The sequence below is a fragment of the Equus przewalskii genome, chromosome X (genome assembly GCF_037783145.1).
Source record: "Equus przewalskii isolate Varuska chromosome X, EquPr2, whole genome shotgun sequence".
NCBI lineage: Eukaryota > Metazoa > Chordata > Mammalia > Perissodactyla > Equidae > Equus > Equus przewalskii.
Genome location: NC_091863.1, coordinates 36,930,464 through 36,956,480, shown reverse-complemented (window position 1 = coordinate 36,956,480; position 26,017 = coordinate 36,930,464). Strand labels below are relative to the sequence as shown.

At 36.1% G+C, this 26,017-nt stretch overlaps 1 protein-coding gene across 21 annotated transcripts in view; it reads right to left on the bottom strand.

Annotated features, from left to right (window-relative positions):
- Positions 1–26,017, bottom strand: part of KDM6A (lysine demethylase 6A) — a 206,637-nt gene that overhangs the window by 130,571 nt on the left and 50,049 nt on the right. For all 21 annotated transcript variants that reach the window (XR_011536275.1, XR_011536274.1, XR_011536276.1 and 18 more), the window contains one exon: positions 5,596–5,704. Coding sequence is in view for 15 of the 21 variants with exons in the window: in XM_070606385.1 (XP_070462486.1) it covers positions 5,596–5,704 (109 nt within the window). In the remaining 6 variants the exon portion in view is untranslated. The remainder of the gene's footprint in view (positions 1–5,595; positions 5,705–26,017) is intronic.

The window sequence follows — 26,017 nt, the reverse complement described above, 5'->3', positions numbered from 1 at the left end:
CAGCTTTAGATAAACTTGGGTTCTAATCCTAACCTCGCCACTTCCTAAGAGACTGTGACATCAAGCCATTTAATCCAAGTTATTTCCTTACAAGTCACAAGCAGCCTAACAAGTTTTTCAGTAAAAGGAGTAAGGTGTAAAGGAAGAATAAAAAGAGAAGTCCAAATTCATATTATAATTCATTTGGAATTAAATAAAGAGAAACCTAGAGAAATAGAGTGAGAGAGTAAAAAAGGTCAAATAAAGATTTAGTAGGTGACAGAGACTTGAGCATCCTTGGACATATTATGGCTCTGAGTTAAGATTGTCAAAACAAGAGAAAGTGGACATGCCTGATGACAAGTCCATACAGACAGCACAGGGACAAAAAGAAACAACAATGTAGGTTAAGGGTGATAGCCTTGCCAGAAAATGGGAGTCTTCTTCAGAGTTAGATGCAACAGAAATGCAAGGAAGGAAAAGATTTAAAATTCAATCTATACTCCTATATTAGAATATGTGTTAACTGCAGGGACAACTCAGCATTTTTCTTTTCATCCCCAGCCCAATGTGTAACACTACAGGCAGCAAGTTAGCCGCTAGTGGGTGAGTCTATGGGTATGGAAGGGAAGGGAAGGGAAGGGAAGAAAGACAAATAAATCTGTCAGTTCACTGACTGTCATCATTAGGCCAGAATACGTTGTGGTTGCCTACAGTTATTAGGTCAATAGATTTCTTCGATATTTTCCCCCCAAGGCTAGACTGAAAAGCTCTATTTATACCCTGGGATAAATGACATCTCAGAGAGCATACATTAATGTTTCAGTGTATACAAATGACTGATGTACCTAGCTCTCTAGCACCTTTCTGCCTTCTCAAATCTATGATTGCCTAAAACACATCTTCCCTTATATGTAGCATTAATACATACTAACATTTGAAAAACCCCCTGGACAGCATTCACCGCAACAGATCTTTGTTCTCATGTTGCCCTCTCTCCACAGGTTTGAAGATTTAAGATTACAGAGACAAGCAGACAGGAATTTGTAAAAGCAAAGAAACAAATAATCCCTTACTTCTACATCAGCATCATCAATGAGGTCTTCAAGTCCAACTAATACATCTACTGAAATAGATTTACTACTTCTCTGTCATTATTAAAATAATATACCCCTCAAGGTCTTTAGTATCTCACATTTGTCTGACTACAAGAGACACCAAATAGGTGTCTTCTTCAAGTTCCTTCAATGTGTTCCACCACTGGCTCTCTGGTTCTTAAAAATAGTACAACTTTTGCTTGTTGCCTGGACATGGGCTTCTGACAAGCTGGGTTGGAGTCACTATTTTGCTTCCTTGGATATCTCTCTATTGCATTTTCTAATTCTAGGCCATGAGTAGACTGAACCAAATACTGATGATTCCCAAATTGCGATGCGAGGGAGTGGAGCCACCAGTAGTTTTATTTTCTTTTTAATATCGCAGTTTGAAAAACACTAAATACATTTAAATGAAGTTATATGGAGAAATAGGGTGCAATGACTGTGAATGCAATGAAAACACAGCAACCATCACCGTAACCGTATCAGCTTTCAGAGAGATACATAATATTCATTCTATGGATATTACATGCCAGTATATGTCACTGTTCTAGATTTTTATTTCACTTTATTTTACTATTTCAGCACAAAGTAAATTTGTATTGTATAGCAAACACATATCCTATGCAAGCTAATTCTCAATGACTATCTGAAAGAAGTTTTAAACAAAGAGCTGCTTCTTAAAGGAATCACAGCCTTTAGTTCCAGCAGCCACAAGAAGAAAGCCGTGAACGATGCGAGGATCAGAAAAACTGATAATTTTTGGAGAAGCCAAACTCAAGATTTATTATTGGAAAACGTGCACTTTATGTTCTTATACCATATAAATCCTAGGATGGAGTATTATCATTCCATTCAAGACAGAGACAAAGAAAGCTCACCAACTCTGACTTAAGACTTCTCCACATTAGCAACTCTTGATATGTAACTTGCCCTAGCCATTTTTTAACTGCTCAGGAACCAAAACAACTAAAACTTATTTTGCCCACAAGTGACAGGCAATGCAACAAATAACCAAGTACTTGAAGAAAGGAGGGAAGGGGGAAAAGTCTATCATTGGCTAGAATTTCAGGGAAAACTTCCAGCTCACCACAAACCATGAAGATACTATTTTTAAAGTGTCAACGTTTTTATATTAATATCAGGAATGATTAATTATATCGCCTTCAAGTAATTTTTTTGCCTCTGGAATTCTTACTATCTCCCAAGTCTCTTACCTTATAATTTCTATCTTTTTATAATTTTGCTGTGTTTTGAGATACTCTGTTACTTGATTCTCTAAGCAACTAACTTAACTTACTAACTATCCTCTCCTATATATTTACACATAATTTCTATTAATTAAACTGCTTCTAAGATCCATCACATATATTCACAAGAATATATATGTTTATCCTTCAGCCCAGGGATGTCTGTGCCTCAGGTTGTTCTCCAACCCAAAGAAGATAAATCCCTGCACCACCCCCACGGCTTAAGGCAGTCTGTCTGACAGTTCCATCAGCTATTTGGTTCGGCAGAGGTTAATGGCTAGCTTTGGGGTTAGGAGTGGAAAGGAGGTATGGTAGACACTGTGAAGAATCACTCACATCCCACTTCCAAGGAAAGACTATTGGGAGTCCTGTCGGTAGATAGCCTCTAGCCATGAAGCTGCCTTAGCTGCAGAGAGCCACCTTGTCCAAGGCCACACTCCTTCCCAGGCTGGCCCACATTCCATATTCAAATGAATGGAGTATAAAGGTCTGGTCATCTTGGCCCAACTTAGGATAGCTCTGAAGGACCATTCGAGCTCCAGGGCTCCCCATGGAGTTGGTCAAGGCTGTCAAAGTTTAACTTCTCCCTCTGTGCAATCCTGGTTCCAGCCTCCACCTTCCACAGGTGTTGATCCTAAAGGTACTCCTTATCCTCCAAGCGAATCCCACCTACAATAGGCCAAGCACATTGAGCCTCCGTTTTCCCCGCAGTCCTCAAACCAATTGCTTTTTTAGGATAAATTCCTACAAGCCAAATGACCAAATCAAGTGACAGACTTTTTTTTTTTTTTTCAACTCTTCATACATATTACCAACCCGAAAGGCTTTTAAAAAAGTTTTACGCCTTTTTTCCTTTTGCTTTAAATTCATCTAAAATGACAGAAAAGATATTTTTTAATGAATAAATCCATAACCAAAGTATACCATCTATACATCAGAAATTTTTAGGAATTTCTCTAAGACAGGAAGCAGATGGGATTAGAATAACAAATAAGGGCAGAAAAAACAGAGCCCAAAAGGTACACAAAACAAATTCTATGATTTTCTTCTGCAAAAGTAGAAGCAGTTTTTCACAAGGAACTCCAAGCTCAGAAAATTTCACACAAACAAGAGGACTCGGACAATAATTAAAGAACTGTCTTCAGAATAACAGGGCCAGTAAGTCCCCCACATCCATACAACTGAGCAGTTTACTCACATGTTCATTGCATGGTTTATGTTTACTCCCCAAAAAGTTATGGCTTGTAATCTGTTCTCTAAAAATAAATGTTTATTTGGCTGGGGCTGAAGGTTCTCAACTTGTCCTGGATCTGAAGAGAGAAGGAGAAAGCAGCCTGAGACAACAAATGTCTCCATAAACTGGTGGTGATGGTGTGTATGTGGAGGAGTGGCTACTAGAGACTGGTTCTAGTTTGGGAACTTACACAGGAAGATGGTGAAGAGAATGGATAGAAATAATTTAATAATTAGTATTTAAAAATGAATTTAAAGTAAGAATGTGATCAAGAAAGCCTCAAGGAGGATTAAAAATAAAAACTCACAACTAGGAAATAGAAGCCACCAGCCTGAAATACTAAAATACACTAAAATATCTGTCTACCCCTGCATCCATTCTCTCCTTCCTATTACAGATAATCAACCTACTGCCTACTTATCACAGTGGCCAGTTCATCTACACAACAGTAAATGGGTTTCAAAGCACATCTTTTCAAGGTCTTAAACCCTTAGGTTATCTTTCTCTTCTCCCATTTTATCAGATTATTCCCACCAGCTAGTTTGCCACATAGTCTAGTTGCTACATGCCCCCTACACCTCACCTTCCAAAAAAGAAAAAAACACCTCCAAAACAAATATCCCTGGATTCTTTACTACCTTCATAGCCAAATATTTTATAAACGGAAAATGTAGCTAAATTCATAGACTATAATAAAATTTTAAAGGCCAATATATATATATTTTAATGACCACTAAGCAGCTAGGACATACAGCCCCACATGCAAACCTATTTTCAAATCTGTGTCTCTGCTTATGTGCTCTCAAAGTAAAAGGTGCAGCATTGAAAAATAAGATTGCACAGAATTCTATATTCTTTCTTTTGTATAATAGCTTCCTTTAAATAAGTTACTAGCTAATTAAATATCTAATAGAGTATTAATACCTATTATCCTGAAGCCATTTTGTTAAGTACTAACCAGTTTCACATAGCAACCCCAAAACCCCTGAGCTATCTATGACCCCCCCCCCTTCATTTTACAGATTAGAAGACAGAAGGTCAGGATGTTTATATAATCTATGAACAGTAATGCAGCTATAAACTAGAGATGAGCTGGGAAATAAAGCCTGAACTAGAGTATACCCGTCTTAGTAAAACTGTCTTTTCATTAGGAACGTGTTCACTTGACCTAACACAAAATTAGCATAATAAAACACCAACATTAAACACCAAGAATCCTTCACTCTAGCCCTGGAACAACCCGCCAGTTGTTCTGCCCACTAAATACATTTGTGGAAAACAAGCATAACACGTTCATCCACTCCACATTAAGAATTATACTATCATCAGAAGGTTAAAATGTTCTTGCTTATAAGGATACAGTTTTCCTTTGCTATGGATTTTGCCTTTAACATTGAGGGGAGTAGTATTTGGGGGTGCTTTTAACTTCCTAAGTGAGTAATGATCTGGGTCAGCAGCTTGGTATCATAAAAAGGAGACATCTTGGAAGACTTCAGTTATTGAACTCACTTATTTCTTACAGGAAAAATTTACAAATGAATAAAATAATTTGCTTTATCCAATGCTCAAGCTCATATGTGATCATCTCTCTGTATTACTTACCTTTACAAGAACATGGCTACAGATCAGATTTTCATTCAAATATTTTTCTAGCTAAAATGGAAGTTTTATAGCCAGGATAAAGAAGAAAAATGCTGAGTTGCTTACTCTTCCAAAGTGTCCATCAATGGCTCACTTTCTACTACGGTAGAGCCTTTAAAGGGCAGGGATTTTTCACAAAGCAGAACAAAACGATAGCGTACACGGAGGTGGTTATCAGTTTAACTGAATGGTCAACTTATTGAAGATTTACTTGGAGATATATGAACTTTTCATATTTCCATCTAATCCACTTTTCTTTCTCATTGTTTAGGATATTTATAAGCTTACAATTGCTTAGAAGTAAAAATGGCAGTACCTTTGATAGAGCACGAACAATTACAGTTATTTTTAAAACATATATAAATCAAATAGTAATTAAAAGGGAAAAAATTACCTTTTGGATAATCTTCCAATAAGAGGTTGAAGTGACCTAACTGACAAAAGAAATCAGACTCCACTTTTCCTTCAGCTTTTAAGATTAGAGATTCGTAGCAGCGAACAGCCTAGAAACAAAAAATACAAACATTTAAGAAAAAGACAAAACCTTAAAACTCATTTCCTTCCTGAGATAACGCATATATCCTCCGTTCAATCACCCAAGAAATCAATATATTTCACTTCAACTTCAGACACAGTCAATGCAGCATTCTTTAGAGTATCTAAGTATTTATTAAAAGAGCCACTAGTTATGGCGTAAGTGCTTTTCCTATCTATAAAATGGAAATACTTGCCAAATAAGATAATGTAGGAGCACTTTGATAATTTAAATTTGCAGCTTAGGAATAAAGTTATTAGTGGTCCCTGTTGATGAAAACAAATAATATCTATCTTTCCCACAGATGGGAAGAACTTTATTGAATTATGTGTGAATTCATAGAATCTCTAGAGTAATAATGGCTACCATTTATACTGAACAGCTACTTTTTGCCATAATATCTACTTGTTTAAACCACCACAAACTGCCTTTCAATCCTCTCATGATACTTCAAACCCACCAATTCTAACACTATTCCTATTCTTACCCCCAACTCCAATACACACATATGCACTTACTCTCACCGTTTCATCCCTGAAGAAAAAAATAGTATTTTAAGGACATCATTCTTTTTCCGTAATCCAGGCGACTGCAGGAGAAAACGAACGATGGAAAGAAGAGAATTCTGGAATCTAACAAATCCCAGTTGTCATTAGCTACAGGACATCCTGAAGAACTTATCCTCTCTGACTCTGTTTTAACAACACTCAAAGGCCTAACGAAAAAATTAAAAGTAGAAAACTTCTCTAAGGGTTTATCATAGTGCTTAGCACTCCACAGGTACTTAATAACTGTTTCTTTATCTTCTCCTTAGATAAAAAATAGCTTTCAAGATTGTTTCGAGCTTCCCAATAATTTTGTCAGAATTTCCCTGCTAATAATTTATTCTACAATGTTGCTACATGTTATGATGTGTCCTGAAGTCACTAAAGAAAGAAAAATGTGTATGATTTCTCAAATCTCTGGGTGCAATCCCAGGTCTGGTGCCCACAAAGAAAGGAAATAGAATAGCTTCCATTATCACAAAAATCCTCTCACCACCACTTCAAGAGCGTTTGATGGGATAAGAAAACATGATGTGCAGCAGAGTATCCACTTAAAATGCCTTGATTTTTCCCCTCCTGTAAAATACAGAGCCTTTGATGGAGAGTTTCAAAATGCATATCCTAAAATTTACCTATCCAAAGCACATCCATAAATACTCATCAAGTTTGGAAAAGCCATCCTAAACAAGGCAAATTCTGGGATGATTCTACTACCCTTAAAGCCTAACATTTACAAAAGGACTGTCTTCAGTTCTTATTCCACTCTTAGCTATCTAAGTGTGCATATGTACCAAATCACAATCACTGAAAACTAATCATTCTGCTTCTCTATAATTAAGAGTCTGAATGGTACGTTGAAGTCTCAGAAATTACTATAATTTAGAGGCATGAAATTTCAAGATCCTCTTTATTTAAGTCATATATAATCCTATCTGGCAGATGGTTAGAGCACAACAATGCAATTTATTTCAGTGCTTTTTAATATCAGAGAAATTTATAAAATTATTGGGCTACAGTATGACAATTCTTAGTTTTACGATAAATAAAACGAGTGACTTTTTAAAGCTAATAACGGCACTGTAAATAAAGCACTCATTAAAATAGTTATTGTCTTCTTTTATCTCAGTAAAATATTTAGGAACTTTTCCTACTCCTCTCTGATTATTTCTTTTAGTTGATGAGCATTAAATTTATAAGCAAGTATGGTTTTATGGTGAAAAAGGATTTTTCTTTAATGATTTAAGCAAAAGTATGGAAACATTCTATATTTCCTCTTATTACCATAACTTGATGCCACTACCATGATCATCTATTGCCTATTCTCCATTTCCCATAAAACAAAGGAACACATCTAAAATGAATACCATACATAATTCCGATCATCATGAAATAACACCAAGTAAAAACTAGAATGGGCAGATTTTAAATTCACTTACCCATACACTCAGGCTTGACTAATAAATTCATAATAATTTCCAACAAAGCCAACATGAACCTACTAAGATTGGTGGTCAAAGATGATACTAACAGAGCCAAATATCAAACGAGATGAAGGTGAGCAAAAAGGCAGAATAAAGTTTCCAAGTGCCGTGTCACCATTTTATAGTGAAACTTATGAATTTATTTGAAGTGCTTGAGGCAAACGCTGATATAAGATACTGGTAAATACTTAAAATTTTTAAAGAGCATTTAAAGGAAAATAAATAACTGGGGACAATTTCCAATACTTCTAACTCATACAATAATCTAGAATGAAACAGAGTATTTTTATTATGATATTTTTAGTCAAAAGGCTAATTATAAACACAGAAGATATGTAGTTAGTTTAGATTTAGAACAAAGTTCAGATAAACTTCTATAAAGTAAAAACACTTCCTGTTAAAAGGCATGGTGTTTGAACATATGTGCGGAGAAAAAGGACTCAAATATAAAACAAATGTTAAAAATAGAAAATCTATATAGTCGGGCCATAGAGAAACTTTTTATTTTGTTTGCTTCTCTATATTTTCTAGATTTTTCATAATTAAACTATACCATTTCTATTCTTATAAAAATCATTAAAGAATTATTACGCTTTCCTCTAGGGTTCATCCTTTAGTGTGAGAATAGTCAGAAATTTTAATGAAAATCATTTGTATCTAGATCAGCATCATTCAATATAGCACTTTCTGCAATGATAAAAATGTTCTATAATCTGTGCGGCCTGATACAGTAGCCACTAGACACGTGTGGCTACTGAACACTTGCAACATGGCTAGTGCAAGTCAACAACTGAATATTTTTTTAATTATTTCATTTTAATTTTTATTTAAATTTACACATGTGGCTAATGCAGAGTGTAGAGCTAGATAATTTTTAAAGCTTAAAATAAACAGGATATTCAATCCATATGCTAAACATTAGGAAAGCAAAATTTCTTATGTTTATAAATGAAAAGCCCATAAAAATAATGGAATATCTTGCACTGGGGATGAGCAACGCCATCCACAAAAATCACTTTTTACATTCTATAATTGTTTACAGTTAGTGGCTTATACACTGATAATCCTTATTACCTAACTGGAAAAAACACTAAGAATGAAAATGGAGTTACTCATTAAATAAAATAATCAAGGAGAGTAAACTAAGATCCTCCCAGCTATGTAGAGAGCTTGAACGTCTTCCTCTCTCTCTTTTTTTTGGTGAGGAGGATTGGCCCTGAGGTAACATCTGTTGCCAATCTTCCTCTTTTTGCTTGAGGAAGATTGTCACTGAGCTAACATCTGTGCCAATCTTCCTCTATTTTATGTGGGATGCTGCCACAGCATGGCTTGATGAGCAGTGCTAGGTCCACACCTGGGATCCAAACCTGCAAATCCTGGGCTGCTGAAGCAGAGCATGTGAACTTAACTACTACGCCACTGGGCCGTCCCTGTCTTCCTCCTATTTTAGTGCCATTTTCCAGAATGTTCAATATAATTTGTGCTCGGTATCTGCTTTATCTTCATTATCTGAAAAATCAGTTAGAACAGTAATGTTATCATTACCCTATATTTCTAAACCTTGACAGATAAAGTTTAGCTCTCATGCACACAGACATGTAACTTTTTTTAAATATTAAGCATTAGTTTTTTATGATGAACTTCGTCAGTGCCTAGCTAAAATATGACACTTGTTAACAGTTTAGAATTATTAAATATAGGCAACTTTTAAACAAATGATCTCTTTTTCAGTTTAAAAGATTAGCTGAAGCTGCTCAGTGAAATGCAAATGCTAGAAAAATTAATGTAGATTTAAATACCCCAACGGTTTTTAATGAACCAAAACTTTTATGTTAGATGTAATAAAAACAAGGATGCAGTTCTGCCCATTAATTCCTAAAAGTCAGCCACAGGCATATCAAACGGTTTAGCAGCCAGCTGATTACTTACAAAAGATTAGGGGATTAAGCAGACTACAAGTCAACGTGTCATCCATGAAATATGGCTACTAAAAGTTTTCATGGCCCAAATTATTATGGCCCAAAGCATATTATACAAATCAACACCAATAATCAGCTCACCAAGGTCTACTCTGACCAGATCTCTAACATTATCATCAGTTTTGAGTGCCACATTTTAACAGGTGATAACATACAGAGGGCTACAAGTTTGGTGAAGGATGGAGAAACTCTCATATGAAAATTATTTTAACTGAATTTAGCTGAGGAGAATCATCAGGGATGCTGTAGCTTTACTCAAATATTTTAAAAAGCTGTCACTTAGGAGAAAAAATTGCACTTTGGGTAGCTCCAAACATCAGCCCAATGAATGGGTATAACTTACAAGCAAGTTTAGTTCAGTTCAAACAGAGAAGTGGAAAACAATTACGCCCAAAATTAAATGGGCCATCTTTGGCTCATATCAATGCAAAGAATTAAAGCCTAAATTACTAAGCTATCTTAGAGTTAGAAAGGTGACTTCTTACTTTGGACACAATTCTGAGCTGCATTTTTTTTTAAGATTTCTTGGGCTTCTATGATATAAGCATACAATGTGTAATATTACATATAATACATACCAAGATACAAACACACGTGCATATATATGAGCACATCTCTCTTGACTTAATTCCATGATTACGGTTTATTCACTTTCAATTTACAGAATAAATTTCTAAATAAACACACTATCCTGACCTGCTCCCTCAAAACCCTAAAAATCTCTGCATCATTAAAATTAATACCCTTCTGAGAAATATGCCTCATAAATCAGGAGAATTCTTCCCCTTTCCAGACCCTCAGCACTGCCTGAGCCTGACTCTTTTAAAACATCTTAGGAATCTGAAAGGGTTGAAACTACGTGAGTCTAAACCATTTTTTGAAATTTCAACACACCACATTCTTTTTTAATGAGGGAAGAGTTAACACACTTAAAATGATAATCTTAAGTATTATTGATTTTTGATGACATACCTATTCTTGAATTTATATGTCAGACTTCCATACTTTTCTTCTTAATTTCATTTACTACTTCTGAAAAGCTAAAATTTACACATCACCAATTCTAAATGGTACGCAGTGAAAAGTCTCTTTCCCAATCCTGACCTCAATCACCCAGGTTCCCTTTCCTATAAGCAACAAACGTTAAAAATTTTCTACTATATTCAAGATTATTTTGTGCAGACACAAGTACATATATTTTTCCCAGCTTAGTATTAAAAACTAACTATTTTTATATATATAAACATTGTTCTCTAACTTGCCTCAGATTCTAGGTGTCCCTGACATCCTTTCTCCTCTCCTTCTCTGTTAATAGGACCTCTAAATTTAATTAGGCCTATGTCTCGGATCCCCAGCCATCCTTGTAGGTGTAGCCTGGTAATTAAGTTCTGGCCAATCGGATATAAGGAAAGGACATGCACTGCTTCAACCCCTCCTCCTCCTAGTTGAAATCACCTAGATGGTAGAAGCCAGAAGCTGAGGATGGAGAGTAGGAAAAAAGAAGCCCAAATTCCTGCAACAGTAGAGTTCCAGAGCAGCCCAGAATTGACTATCTGAGAATTCTTTAAGAGATAAATGAGTATGTCCCCCTCTTTCCTCATTTAAAACAACAACAACAAATACAGTAGCTAATGAAATAATCATTAACACACACATTTGTTACTCTACCCTATCTCCCTCTCTCCAATTTTTAATATACGTCTTTTGCATCACAACAAAGTTAGGATAACAAAATTTAAGCGTATCAGTCTCAATCCTGGATTTCTCAGCTTCCCTGGACCTACTACTCTGCATTCAGTGGATGTCCTGGATGTTAATGAGTAAGTAAGCATCATTTGAGAAACTATCAGGGCACCTTAAGTACCATTCCTTTCAAACAAACTATTGAAAATGCTTTGCTATTGCAAACTATTCTCACAGAACTGCGCTACTGAAATCAAACCAGATAATATAGTAATTCAAGTGCTGACAGCTAATTCTTTGAGCTCCTGATATGTACCAGGCACTATTCTAAGCACTTCACATATACTTAATCATTTAATCCTCACCTTTACTCTATGAGCTAAGGAGGCCCTACTTCACAGCTAGGAAAACTGAGGCACAGAGAAAGGAAATCCTGTGCTCAAGGTCACAGAACTACTAACTAGCAGAGGCTGGATTCAAACAGTATGGCTCCAGAGCCTCTGAGTAGTAGGTGTTCAACTCAGACCATGCCTAGGGACTTAAAAGTCATTTCCAAGCAAGAGGACCTCCATAAGCAGCTCCTCCTCTTACACTCCTACACACTAGTTCCTTCCACAATTCTACCTCCACACCAAGTGGAAAAGCAACACATATGATCGCCACTTCCTGCTCCCACCATCCCACAGGAAGATCCAGCCTCAGTGCTTTACCATATTTTCTCACCTTGCTTTATTTTAAATCATATAAAAAGCAATGATCATTCCAAAAAAAAACACACACACACACCCCCAAAAAACTCAGCAGCAACAAAACAAAAATAAATCAAGCGAAAAAACTCAAGTTCCCATATTCAAAAGCCACCTGTCAGAAACACACTACTGCTCATATACATATGTAAATGATAATATACCAGTTCAGAAAAAATGTGGTGTTTATCTGGAAAATGTTAAATGGTTTCACCCTACTTCTTTCTATCTTCTGAATTATATCTCCTTAGTTTACCTAGTGTTGTTATTTTCTCTCTTTAGTATATTTGGCAAAGAAAGGCCAAATACAGCTGCAACAAAGAAAACTAAGCAGTACTGTCTCAACCATCAACAAGTTGCCAGTTTACTACTAACTCTAAAACCTTTATTGTTGATGCATGCAGCCAAACGAACTAATGAATTCTACGTTAGCACGAACACATATATACACACCCAGGGCCAACATTAAATTTTTAAAAAGCTGTTCTGATAAAACAGCTAAGTTATTTTCCAAATAATTTTTTTCTATATCATACTAAATGTAAGGTTGTGCAGATAGAATATATTCAAGTATGTTATTTATAAAGCCTCATTCAAATTAAGCATAAGGATGTGAATTAAGTCTTGAATAATCTTAAAAATAAAGTACACTAAAATTTGGAGGTAAGGAGAGTATGAGATAGAATTTCAGAAGAGTGACTTCTGTGAATAAAGCCCAGAGTAATCCTGTCATTTCCCATATAAAGCAGTAGGCATTATACCCTATTTTTTACTTCATTTGCTTGCTACTCCACAGGGCTTATTATTCATCCAAAGGTAGACAGAGACAATCTTACAAGCAATCATTTTCCTTGTCATTTCAGCTATACACATTTAATTCAGAGTTTCAAAAATATACAAACAGAAAGAAAGCCATCTACAACAAAATTATGTAGACCAAATCTTCACACCCAGGTAAAAGACTCTATCTAATATGCCTGCTACAACCTGGGTGCTTGCTATAACATATGCACTTCAAACTAATATCTTAGGTAGCAAAGTATGCATTCATTTGCCTTATTCACATTTCTAAAATAATAAATGCACAAAAAAGGAGCAAGCACTTCACTGGGAGAAGAAGGGAGAAGACATTACATTTATGAGTATCAGCTCCGCTGAAGATAATCTACTTTGAATTCTACAATTTCTAATATGTAGCAGGCACCTGGATTTATTTATTAAATAAATGAACGATCCTAAAACTAGAGAAACTGCAACGTAGTAAAGGCTCCTCCCTAAAGACAGTGCTTTAGAAAAAAACTTTTTAAGCAGTCTGAATATACCCTTCCAGACTTTTCTCTACGCATATATACAAATAGTACAAATCTTTGCATGCAGTTTTATAAACTATTTCTTTCATCCAATATAGTATTAACTGCTTCCCATGTCAAAACATATAGATCTACATCAAAATTAACATCTCCATAGCACTGTACTGAACAGTTAAACCATAATTTGTTTCTACTGGAGAGTATCTGATTGTTAACCAAGTTTTTATTATTATTATGTGACGAACGTAATTTGGTCAATTTATATTTCTTTAGGATAAGTTCCTCACAGTCAAATGAAAAGCACAATTTAAGCTTTTGATACCACCAGTAAAGCTGAAGCAATATAATCTTCCACTAGCAGTGCTCATTTTCAGTTCTTTCATTATTTTCCAAGTATCTATTGGCTAAGTTTATTACTTCTTTTATGAACTATCAATCTGTTCATAGATTGTGAACATTTCTCTATTGAGTTATGAACAGTTTTTTTCCCTAAATGATTTTCAAGTACTATTGATGTATAAAAGATCAAATGATAGTCAAGTACTATTTATATATAAAAGATTTTTTATTTATAACGTTGTTATATAATATCTCTTGCCAGTGTGCATTTGCCTATCCTTTACAGAGTTTTTGACTTGTAAAAGTTTCCCTATTTTCTCAAAACCAACCACTACTTCCTTTACAGTATATATGTTAGGTTCAAAATTAGAAAATCCCCAGCCCCTGACCTAATACACATTCACCAATATTTTCTTGTATTGTAAAGAAAGAATCTAACTACATTTTTCTTTCCTGTGCAATTTTGTACTGGCAGAGGATGATTCAGGATCTGTAATTCCCCCCTTTCTCACGAACTAAAAAACTTACCAGCTGTTTCTGAGATTTATATTCTACATCCAAAGCTTTCCAACAAATGTACTGGGAATGGGTAACAGGAATGCTGAGACAGAGACAGCCTCGGCCTCTGGGGCTGACAAGCAAAAAACAGCCAGGGTGCCAGGGCACCCCAAACCTGTCAGCCAGAACCCTTGTTTATGTACCAATACCAAACTTAAGCGCCTTCAGTTCTCCCGGTAATTAGTACAAACTATCATTTTTCTACGTGTGCCATAAAATTAAAAGGGTTGGGGAGTACTTCCACTTCAGGCTACCTGGACAACCACTCAACCAAAAACTAAAAATGTCAGACTAAACACAGTGGCAGTGGGAATAACACAAGGCTCTTACTGTGAACTTGACCTAGTGGCAAGAAAGTTAGGAAGAATGGTCGCGGAGGGGAGGAAAATTTAAGAGAGTACTGAAGCAACTCTGCACTGAGGACATTTGAAAGCCTGTGTGAACCTGAGCGTTGGGTTTAGAGGTCTCATTCAGGAGACAGGACACAAAGCCTGGGGCCACCCAAGAACAGAAGTCAAATAAGACATCCTCCCCATAACACTGAGATGTCAATGGGCTACATCTTCAATCTAAGTGTAAACTAAAATATGATGATGATAAAACTATTTTGTAAATTTTCTTTTAAAACTGGTCTTGAAGGACAAAGAAAACCGCCCATCTCATAATGGCAATGATTGGAGAAGAAAATGTCCTGAGTATTTGTAACCAAAAGCCTGAATTCACTCGACTTGGGTAGAACATATAAACTTCAGGCAAGAATTTAATTGTACATTATCCTCAACTAATAGCAATCCAAAGTATAAGCCAAAATCAAACACACTACTATCACACCCCTGACCTAAAGGAATTTCTACAGCTCCAAAAAAAAAGTCTTCATATTCAAAAAAGTCTCTAAACATGAAAAGGAAAAGGAGATCAAAGGAGGTGATTAATTTGTGGACATATTAAAATGAATATTGTTTAATGCAATATTTTAATCACAACAAATGTAAACAGAATAAATATGCTAGGTTAAAAAAAAAGACTGCCAAACAAAAAGAAAGGGCCAGTGCCATGGCCTAGCGGTTAAGTTCAGCACACTCCACTTCGGCAGCCAGGACCTACACCACTTGTTGGCAGCCAGCCACACTGTGGCGGCAACCCACATACAAAATAGAGGAAAACTGGCAACAGATGTTAGCTCAGGGCCAATCCTCCTCACCAAAAAAACCCCAAAAAGATTATCAGCAGATTTTTTTTAAATCCAGGTTTATGCAATTTATTACACATGTCCAAAATATAATATGAAAAAGATTTAAAGAAAAAAGAAATATTACACAAATATAATCAAAACAAAGTTGGCACTGTACCAGATATCATGAATTACAATAAAGATACAGAAACAAAGACAACTGGTGCATGAATACAAATATTTAGCAACAAAATAAAGAGCTCAGAAACACACCTTCATATGTATGGAAATTTATAACAAAATGGCAAACAATAACCTAACTAAAAAGTGTTGGTGAGCCAATAAGGTTATTTCTAAGGGGAGAAAGAAAAAAAGACACTAGACTCCTATATCCATACACTACAAGAATCAACTCCAGATGGATTAAAGATCTAAATGTAAAAGGCGAAACTATCTAAACCTTTAAGAAGAAAACATAGCAAAATGTCTTTGACATTAGGATAAGGTAGGATTTCTTTAAAAATCGACCAAAATTGCAAGTCATGAAAAAGAAAAAGGTTGAAGGATTAACTCAACTACATCAATGCTCAGGGCTTCCATTTATTTAAAAAAAAAAAAAACCCACAGTACAAAGGTATGTCACAAACTGGGAAAATACACTTACAAGACATATGGTGACAAAGCATTCATATTCAGAATATATAAAATTCCTAAGAATCAGTAAGAAAAACCACTCAAAAAAATAATGAGGAAAATTCGATCTGCCACTGATTTACAAACTGCACTGATTAGCAACAGAGCAACAGACAATCAAATTATTTGCTGATTAATAAAGATCAAGAGACAACTAAACAGTTTCATTACCGACTCCTTAGGTACTTCACAAGGGCTCAGGTCTATTAAATCACTAGAAGGTAACACTGCTCTAGCCTATCATAAGTATAAATTTTTCCAATATGACTTGAAAGGTTTTTAACTCAGGAACTGCAAGACTAAAACTAATAAAAGTATCAAGCAAATTCAACTATCTCCCATTATTAGTGGCTCTTTTATCAATCTGCTCCATTAATTTGAAAAAGCTCATCTGAAAAACCACTCCTAAAAGTATACTTTACCAAAAATCTGAAAACTGCCTTGTTATAACACTAACTACTCATTTAAAATATTTTCATATAAAATATGAAAACTAACCATCCAAAATACCACTTCAACTTAAAGTCTCTAAAAGAAGTTCATATTCAAATTTCTATTTTAAATCAGTGAAATAAGTATCAACCCACTAGTCTCAAGAGAAACCTTAAATCTAGCTTCTCCGTACAAGGCATACATTTGAATTACGGGAATGACATACTTCTTGACATCTCAATCTTCCATTCTATAAAAAATTTTGAGATTCAAAACTGTTACATCTTTGGACTTCTGCTTCCAGCCAAGATGCAGTTAAGTGGACCAAGTAACTAAAAGAACCAGAGAAAATGTGTGAAACAAAGGTTTTCAGACGTTGGATATCAGAGAAGGTGTGACAGTAATCCTTGAGAAAGGAAAAGCAAAGGATGTGAGCCCTAAAATTACCCCAAGCTTACTGCCTAGAAAGACTTTTCAGGCTGCAGCACAGATATAGGAAATTAATTTTCTTGTCATAATGCAAGCTGGAATAAAGTGGAACATCTTTACAGTTACTGAGAGGAAAACAAATTTGTCAACCTACAATTCTATACTCAGCATTGAAGATATTTTTCAAAAAAAAAAGTGAAACTACGCTTTTTCAGATATACAAAAGTTGAAAGAATTCAACACCAGCAGACCTACAGTCTAAGAAATGTTTAAAAAAAATTCTCAGGCATTAGGAAAATTATACCACGTGAAAATCCTAATGTAGAACACAGAATGAAGGCCACCAGAAATGGCAGCAGCACAAGTAATTATAAAAGACATTTTTCTTATTTTTTTAATGTCTCCTTAAAACACAACTGACCCAAAAAAACCTACCAAGGGGGGGGGAACCCCATAACTAGTAAGCAAGTTCAGCAAGATCACAGGATACAAGATCAACAAACAAAAAAATTAATTGGGGGCCTACCCAGTGGTGTAGTGGTTAATTTCATGCACTCCACTTCGGTGGCTTGGGGTTCGCTGGTTTGCATCCTGGGCATGGACCTACACACTGCTCATCCAGCCATGCTGTGGCAGCATCCCACAGAGAAGCATATGACTAGGATATACAACTACGTACTAGGGCTTTGGGGAGAAAAAAAAAAGAGGAAGATTGGCAACAGATGTTAGCTCAGGGCCAATCTTCCTCACCAAAGTAAATAAATAAATTGTATTTCTATACACTAACAATGAATAACTGGAAATAAAATTTTAAAATACCATTTATAACAGCTCCGAAAACAGGAAATGTGTAGGTATAATTCCAACAAAGTATGTGTAGCAGAATCCGCATGCTGAAAACTACAAAATACTAATGAAAACTTCCAAATAAGTGCAGAGAGATACTATGTTCATGAATTTGAAGGCTTAATAGCATTAAGATGAGATTCTCCTCAGTTTCATTTACAGATTTAGTGCAATTCCAATCAAAATTCTAGAAGGATTTTTCTGTAGATACAGATGAGCTGTTCATAAAATTTATATGTAAAGGCAAAGAAACTAAAATTACCAAAACAATTTTAGAAAAAAATAAAGTTGGAGGACTCACATGACCCAATTTTAAGACCTATTATAAAGCTTTAAAAATCAATTAAAACCACGAGATACCACTACATACCTATATGAATGGCTAAAGTTCCAGCTTTATTGAGATATAATTGACATGTAATATTGTGTAAGTTTAAAGCGTACAATGTAATGATTTGATATAGGTATATATTGTGACATGATTACCATAAGGTTAGTTAGCACATCCGTTACCTCACAGTTACCATTTTCCATGTGTGTGTGGTAAGAACATTTAAGATCTATTCTCTAAGCAACTTTCAAGTATACAATACAGTATTGTTAACTATAATCACCATGCTGTTCATTAGATGCCCAGAACTTATCTATCTTATAACTGCAAGTTTGTACCTTTTAACCAATAACTCCCCTGGCAAACACCAATCTACTCTGCTTCTAGGAGTTGAACTTTTTTAGATGCCACATATAGTGAGATCATACAATATTTGTCTCTCTGACTTAACTGACCTAGCATAATGCCCTCAAGGTTCAGGAAATTTTTTAAATATCACAATACTAGGTGTTAATGAGGATGCAGAACAACTGGAACTTTCACACATTGCTGGTGAGAATGCAAAATGGTACAGTCACTCTGGAACAAGTTTGAGAATTAAGTAGAAAGTTAAACATACGTTTATCCCATGACCCAGCACTCCCACTCCTGTGTTTACCCTAGAGAAGTGAAAACTTATGTTCATACCAAAACATATACACGATGTTTACAGCAGCTTTATTCTTAATCAATGAAAACTGGAAACAATCCAAATATCCTTAAACAGGTAAATGGATAAACAAACTGTGGTACATCTATACAACGGAATTCTACTTAGCAATATAAAGGAATGAACTACTAATACAGCATGGATGAATTTCAAAGGTGGTATGCTGAGTAAAAGCCAGTCTCAAAATGCCACGTAGTGTATACATTTGTCAAAACTCATCAAACACCTAAAAACAGGTGAAATTAAATATACATAAAAGACACCTCAAACTTTATTTTTAAAAAGAGACTGTTTAAAGCAAAAACCAGTAACAGTTTGTTGTGAGGTTTGTAACATATGTGGAAGTAAAATCTATGACAATAATACAAAAGATCAGGATGGGCGAAATGGAAGTACATTCTTTTAAGACCCATACTATGTGTGACATGGTATGATATAATTTGAAGGCAGACTATGATTAAGTTAAAAGAAACTACTAGAACTGATAACTGTAACATTCAAGGTCAATATACAAAGTCAACTGTATTCCTATACGCCAGTTATGAACGATTGGAATTTGAAATTTTTTTTAAAAAATACCATTTATAATTGCATTCAAAAATACGAAGTACTTAGGCATAAATCTAACAAAATGTGTGTAGGATCTGTGTGCAGAAAACAACAAAACATTGATGAATGAAATCAAAGAATAAATAATCAGAGAGATATCATGCTCACAAAATAGAAAGCATTATTAATATATCAATTCTCTCTAATTTGATATATAGATTCAAGGCAATTCCAATCAAAATCTCAGCAAGCTTTTTTGTATATATCAGCAAGCTGATCTCAAAGTTATATGGAAAGAAAAGAAACTAGAATGGCCAAAACAATTCTGAAAAAGAACAAAGTCAGAGGATTCACATTATCCAATTTCAAGACAATATAGTAAGCTACAATAAACAAGACAGTGCGGTGCTGAGGAAAGGACAAACATAGATCGACGGAACAAAATAGGGAACCCAGAAACAGACTCACACTAATTTAGTCAACTCTTTGTTTGACAAGGTGAAAGGCAATTCAACAGAAAAAGGATTGTCTTTTCAACAAATGGTGGTGGAAAAATTGGAAGCCCCTCTGCAAAACAATAAGAAAACCTCAACACATACTTCACGAGGTGAAATAAAGACATTTTCAGACATGAATACAGCAGACCCACATGCAGAAAAGAAAATGACCTCAAAAGGAAGGTCAGAGATGCACAAGAAATGAAAAGCAAAGAAAATGCTGATCATGTGGGAGACAACTTTAACAATATTTTGTTTTTAAAACATGTACAGAATTAATATACACAACAACAATGGAAGAAAGGAGAGGAGGAGGGCAAAGGCTCTAAGAATCCTGCATTGCCCAAGAAAAGGCAAGATGCATCAATTAGACTTCAATAAACCAAAAATGCATGCTGTAATCCCTAAGGCAGTTGTTCTCAAAGTATGGTTCACGAACAACTGGGAGTCTCCTAAACCCTTTCAAGAGGTCTGCTAAGTCAAAATTATTTTTATTCTAATACTAAGACATTATTGCTCTTTTTAACTCTGTTGACATTTACACTGATGATGCAAAAGTAATGGTGAGTAAAACTGCTGGCAGCTTAGCAGGAGCCAAGGCAGAGGCACCAAAATGAACCAAAGATCATCATATTCTTCACCACCAAGCACTTATAGCTTTTTTTCTTCCTTTTTTTTCGAGCACAGGAGCAACTTGACAGTTTGAGTTTTTTTTTTTTAATTTTTATTGAGATTATGATAGTTTACAACCTTGTGGAATTTCAATTGTACATTATTGTTTGTCAGTCATGTTGTAGGTGTACCACTTCACCCTTTCTGCCATCCCCCTAGCCCTCCTTTCCCCTGGAAGCCACTAGTCTGTTCTCTTTGTCTACATGTTTAACTTTCACACGTGAGTAGAGTCATCCAGAGATTATATTTCTCTATCTGGCTTATTTCACTTAACATAATACCCTCAAGGTCCATCCATGTTGTTGTGAATGGGACGATTTTGTCCTTTTTTATGGCTGAGTAGTATTCCATTGTATATATATACACCATATCTTCTTTATCCAATCATCAGTTGATGGGCACTTACATTGCTTCCACGTCTTGGCTATTGTAAATAATGCTGTGATGAACATAGGGGTGCACGGGACTTTTGGAATTGCTGATTTCAAGTTCTTTGGATAGATACCCAGTAGTGGGATGGCTGGGTCATATGGTAGTTCTATTTTTAATTTTTTGAGAAATCTCCATACTATTTTCCACAGTGGCTGCACCAGTTTGTATTCCCACCAGCAGTGTATGAGGGTTCCTTTTTCTCCACAACCTAACATTTGTTACTTTTTGTTTTGGTTATTTTTGCCATTCTAATGGGTGTAAGGTGATATCTTAGTGTAGTTTTGATTTGCATTTCCCTGAAAATCATCATGTTCTTCACCACCAGGCACTTATAGTTTTTTTTTAACGCCATTTTCATTTAAGATCCTTAATGAAGCAGTAAAGATCATCTTATTAAATGTCAAACCTTGAGTACACATTGTTTTAATAATCTGTGTAGCAAAATGGAAACTTCACTTAAAGCATTTCTGCTCCACACTGAAGTATAACAGCTGTATTGAGGAAAAGTATGTATGTGACTGTTTAAGTTGTAAAATGAACTAGCCTCTTTTTTCATGGAATATCATTTTTACTCAAAAGAATGACTGACAAACTATGTTTATTTGAACAGGTAGTTGGAAGACACTTTCTCAAAAATGAATGAATTGAGCCTGTCATTTCAAAAAAAAAAGCAACTAACAGTAATTTGTTGCCAATGGTCAAACTTGACATTTCAAGCAGAAATCAGAATTTTGAAAAACTTATATCCACCTCCACTGTGAGTCTGACAGCTTCCCAAAATTTAAAGGTTTTTCTGATGAGATTGGTGGTAATATTATAATATTAATGAATATAATTTTCTGATACTATATAATAAAGTGTGCTGACATCTGGAGTAACTGGTAATACTCTCCTGTTCTTTCCTTCATACTCCCCTAATGGCCCCAAATCAAAATGTTACTATTTATGTTTCTCTAATCCATTAAAAACATCTCCTCCCTACTATTCAGGAGTTACAGTATCATTTCAGTATCCACAAACCTGAAACAGGGGCTGGTCCTGTGGCATAGTGGTTAAGTTTGCACACTCCACTTTGGTGACCCAGGGTTTGCGGGTTCAGATCCCGGGTGCAGACCTAGCACTGAGGATCAAGCCGTGCTATGGTGGCATCCCACATACAAAATAGAGGAAGACTGCCACAAAATGTTAGCTCAAGGCCAAATCCTTCTCACCAAAAAAAAAACCTGAAACAAATCTTATGCCACACCCTCATCTTTAAAGAAAAAAGTAAATAAGTGTATCATCATCAACTCTCTGCTACTCCCAAAGCCTATGGCAGCATCAATAAATCATGAAAGGTTACGACATAATATATGGGAATCTTTTATGGCATAGTCTAAGTGATATGTTACTATGAGTAAAAGGTCAACAAAACCCCTTCTCCTCTATAAACAAATCTGACCTTGGACTAACTAGTTCTTTTACCTCTAAAACCTGATAAAGATGGAATGTCAGTTACTGGCCACAACAATTATGGTAAAAATTACTCAATTGATGAAATAAATCTCGAGTGAGAGAACTACAAATGAACTATGAATACCTGGTAAGATGCCATAGCTTTGGGATTCCCTCAGTATAGGGATGCTTAACTGAGCATGTCTCTGTAGAGACTACTGGGAGAGTATGCCCACAAAAGTTACAAAAGATACTGGCTCCTGTTTGGGATGGGTGTGTGGGGGTGTGTGGATGTGGATGTGGAGGCTGAGTGGTGAGTGGGTGAGTGGGTGGCTGTGGGTGGGTTGTATGCGTGTGTGTGTGTGTGTGTGTGTGTGTGTTCTAAACCAGGTGTGCTAGGCTGAACAAAAGATGACCTTATATGGCAAAAGACGTCATTAAGTTAAGAATCTTGACAGGAGGTGCTTATCTGGATTATCTGGGTGGGTTCTACATGCTATCACATGTATCCTTTTATGAGAGAGGCAGAAGGAGTTAAGGGTTTTCAGAGAAACACACAGTGGAGACAGAGACGTGAGTGAAGACCAGCCACCAGAAGCAGGAAAGAAGCAAGGAACTGATTTCCCCACTAGAGCCTCCAGAGAGTACTGCCCTGTGCTGCTGACCTTGATTTTGGGCTTCTGGACTCTAGAGCTGTGAGAGAATAAATTAAGGGTGTTTTATTCTTTTTGCGAATGTGTGAGGAAGAGTGCCCTGAGCTAACAGCTGTTACCAATCTTTCTCTATTTTATGTGGGATGCCACCACACCGTGGCTGGACGAGCAGTGCTAGGTCCACGCCTGGGATCAAAACCTGCAAACCCCAGGCCACCAAAGTACAGCACATGAACTTAACCACTACGCCACTGGGCCAGCCCCAAATTTCTGTTGTTTTAAACCACCCAGTTTGTGGTAATCTGTCACAGCAGCCACAGGAAACTAATTCACCAGAGACATGAATCTCATTCTCACACCTGAGCTGTTACTTTGTGAACCAAAAACTAACTCCTGGACAAAACTGCAAGGATTCCCATGGAAGAGGAATGCGTGTCACTGCTCTGCTGGCATGCTGTTTCCTGTCCAATATCCTGCTAAGTCAATCTGACATGAAGTGTGACCTAATCAGGTCTCACTTGTCTGAATGACTTTTTCGCCTAAGGCTCCTCAGTGGGCACTACGGTTACTAATGATATTTATAGTGCCAAAGTAACCAAATGCTTTACCCTTTTTAATGCCATCAGAGTTAAGTGCGGTTGATAAAAGTGTGGGCTTTGGAACCTGGCTGGGTAGGTTCTGAATTTTAGCTTTTTATTGTGTGGCCTTGGACAAGCCACTTAATCTCTCTATGGTCTGTAAAATAAGGATATTTTATAGCAATTACATCATAGGATTATGGTAAGGATTAAATGAGTTAACACCACAATTTAAGATTTCAAGCAAAAACTAGAATTTTGGAAAACTTCTATCCAGCACCACTGTGAACTTCATGAATCATAATTCATAATTTGTACCTTTGTCACAAACCACCTGTTTCATTAAGATATTAAAGTTAATTACTGTTTGGTTGTACATCATATTTTGTTTGTAAATGTGGCTATATCCCTTTCTCATTCCTGATGTTTTCTACTGATGCTCCCCTTTGCCCTCTCCCTAAGCTTTACTAGAGGTACATGTATTTTGTGCTCTTTTCAAAACCAACTGTTGGATTCTTTGAACACATTTTAGATGCTGTGTCACAAATCACTTAGAATAGAGTCTGTGTGAGTGTACATATGTGTACAATATTCAACGTATAACATCACCCTCTTGCACGCCACTATGCTTTATTAAATGAAAGAGATGGCTTTCCAGGATTGTACATAGTTCCACAAAAGGTCAGGTAAGTATTACATATATTATAAAGAAGGAAAAAAGGTCGAGAACTAATTGCCTATACAAGAATAATAGAAAATACAAGGCCTTCTATGAGATAGCACCATGAACCATCCTCACCAAATCCTTGCCCCTCTAACAGTTCCTTAGACATATCACTTTTTCTTCGCTCAGTGTATTGTGACAAGGATTCTCTCCTTGAACAAACTCTACTCAGGCTCCTCTGAGCTCTTTTTCAACTAGGCCTCAACATTTCGACTTCTGTGTTTGTCTCTGCACTGTCCAATATTCGCAAGAATACAGCTAAATTGATTTAGCCAGAATCCCCCATCCTCTGTCATCCCCCAAGTGATGCTTGATCATCCTGGCCTGCCTTTGGCAACTAACTCCCACTCTGCTCCTTGGCTATAAATTCCCATTTGCCTATGCTACATTCAGAGTTGATTTTGAATCCAATCTCTCTCCTCCACTGCAAGACCCCACTACAGTGGTCCCTATACCTATCATGATAGTCGCCTTTTAATAAAGTCTGCCTTACCATCTTTAACAAGTATCATGAATAATTTTTTCCTCAACATTTGGTTGGTAAGCTCTGCTGTGTCAAAATGATTTTTTTTTCCCGATTCATCTTTATAGAACCTATTCTCTTCTAGAATTCTATCATATATAAAATGAGTTGCTCCACGTCACTCACACACACACGTAACATGTATGCCTATATCACTTCTCTCTCTGGCTGGGATTAATTCTCACTCAAGTATCTATCCCCAAATCACATGGCAGAGCTGTCATTCTAAATCACGAGATTCGGGGCCAGTCTCATGGCCAAGTGGTTAAATTCACATGCTCCACTTCGGTGGCCCAGGGTTTCGCCAATTCAGATCCTGGGCGCAGACCTAGCACTGCTCATGAAGCCATGCTGAGGCAGCATCCCACATAGCAGAACCAGAAGGACCTACAACTAGAATATACAACTATGTACTAGGGGGCTCTGGGGAGAAGGGAAAAAACAAAAAATATCAATCAATCAACCAATCAATCAATCATGAGATTCCATAATGGGCTTATCTATTAGTAATTTCACCAAACAGACATACGGAAAAATGGGAAGAACTTGATTTTTTTCTATGAGGGTAACATCAAATAATGAAAAGCTTAAGCCAACAGGCACGTCCCAGACCTGAGGGACACAAGTTTTCAGTCAGACCAAGGCCATCACCATGATTTTTCAGATTACATGGTATAAATACAATCCTAAAATTTGTGGGAGGAAGACTGGAAAGTTTAAAAGAAAAAAAATGGTTACATACAAAATGGCTCACTTCAAACACAGAAAGCTATAAGGGAAAGAAACAAGGATTTAAAATACGAAGAAAATTATTTCCAGCATAATATTCTATACCAGATAAACTCTCAATCAAGAGGGTAGAAGAACAGAGAAAACAAAGGCATCCAAGAAACAGAGCCCCAACACAAGGGTGAAGACTCACTTCTCCCAAAGATGATGAAAAGCCATACATACAATAAAGGAGAAG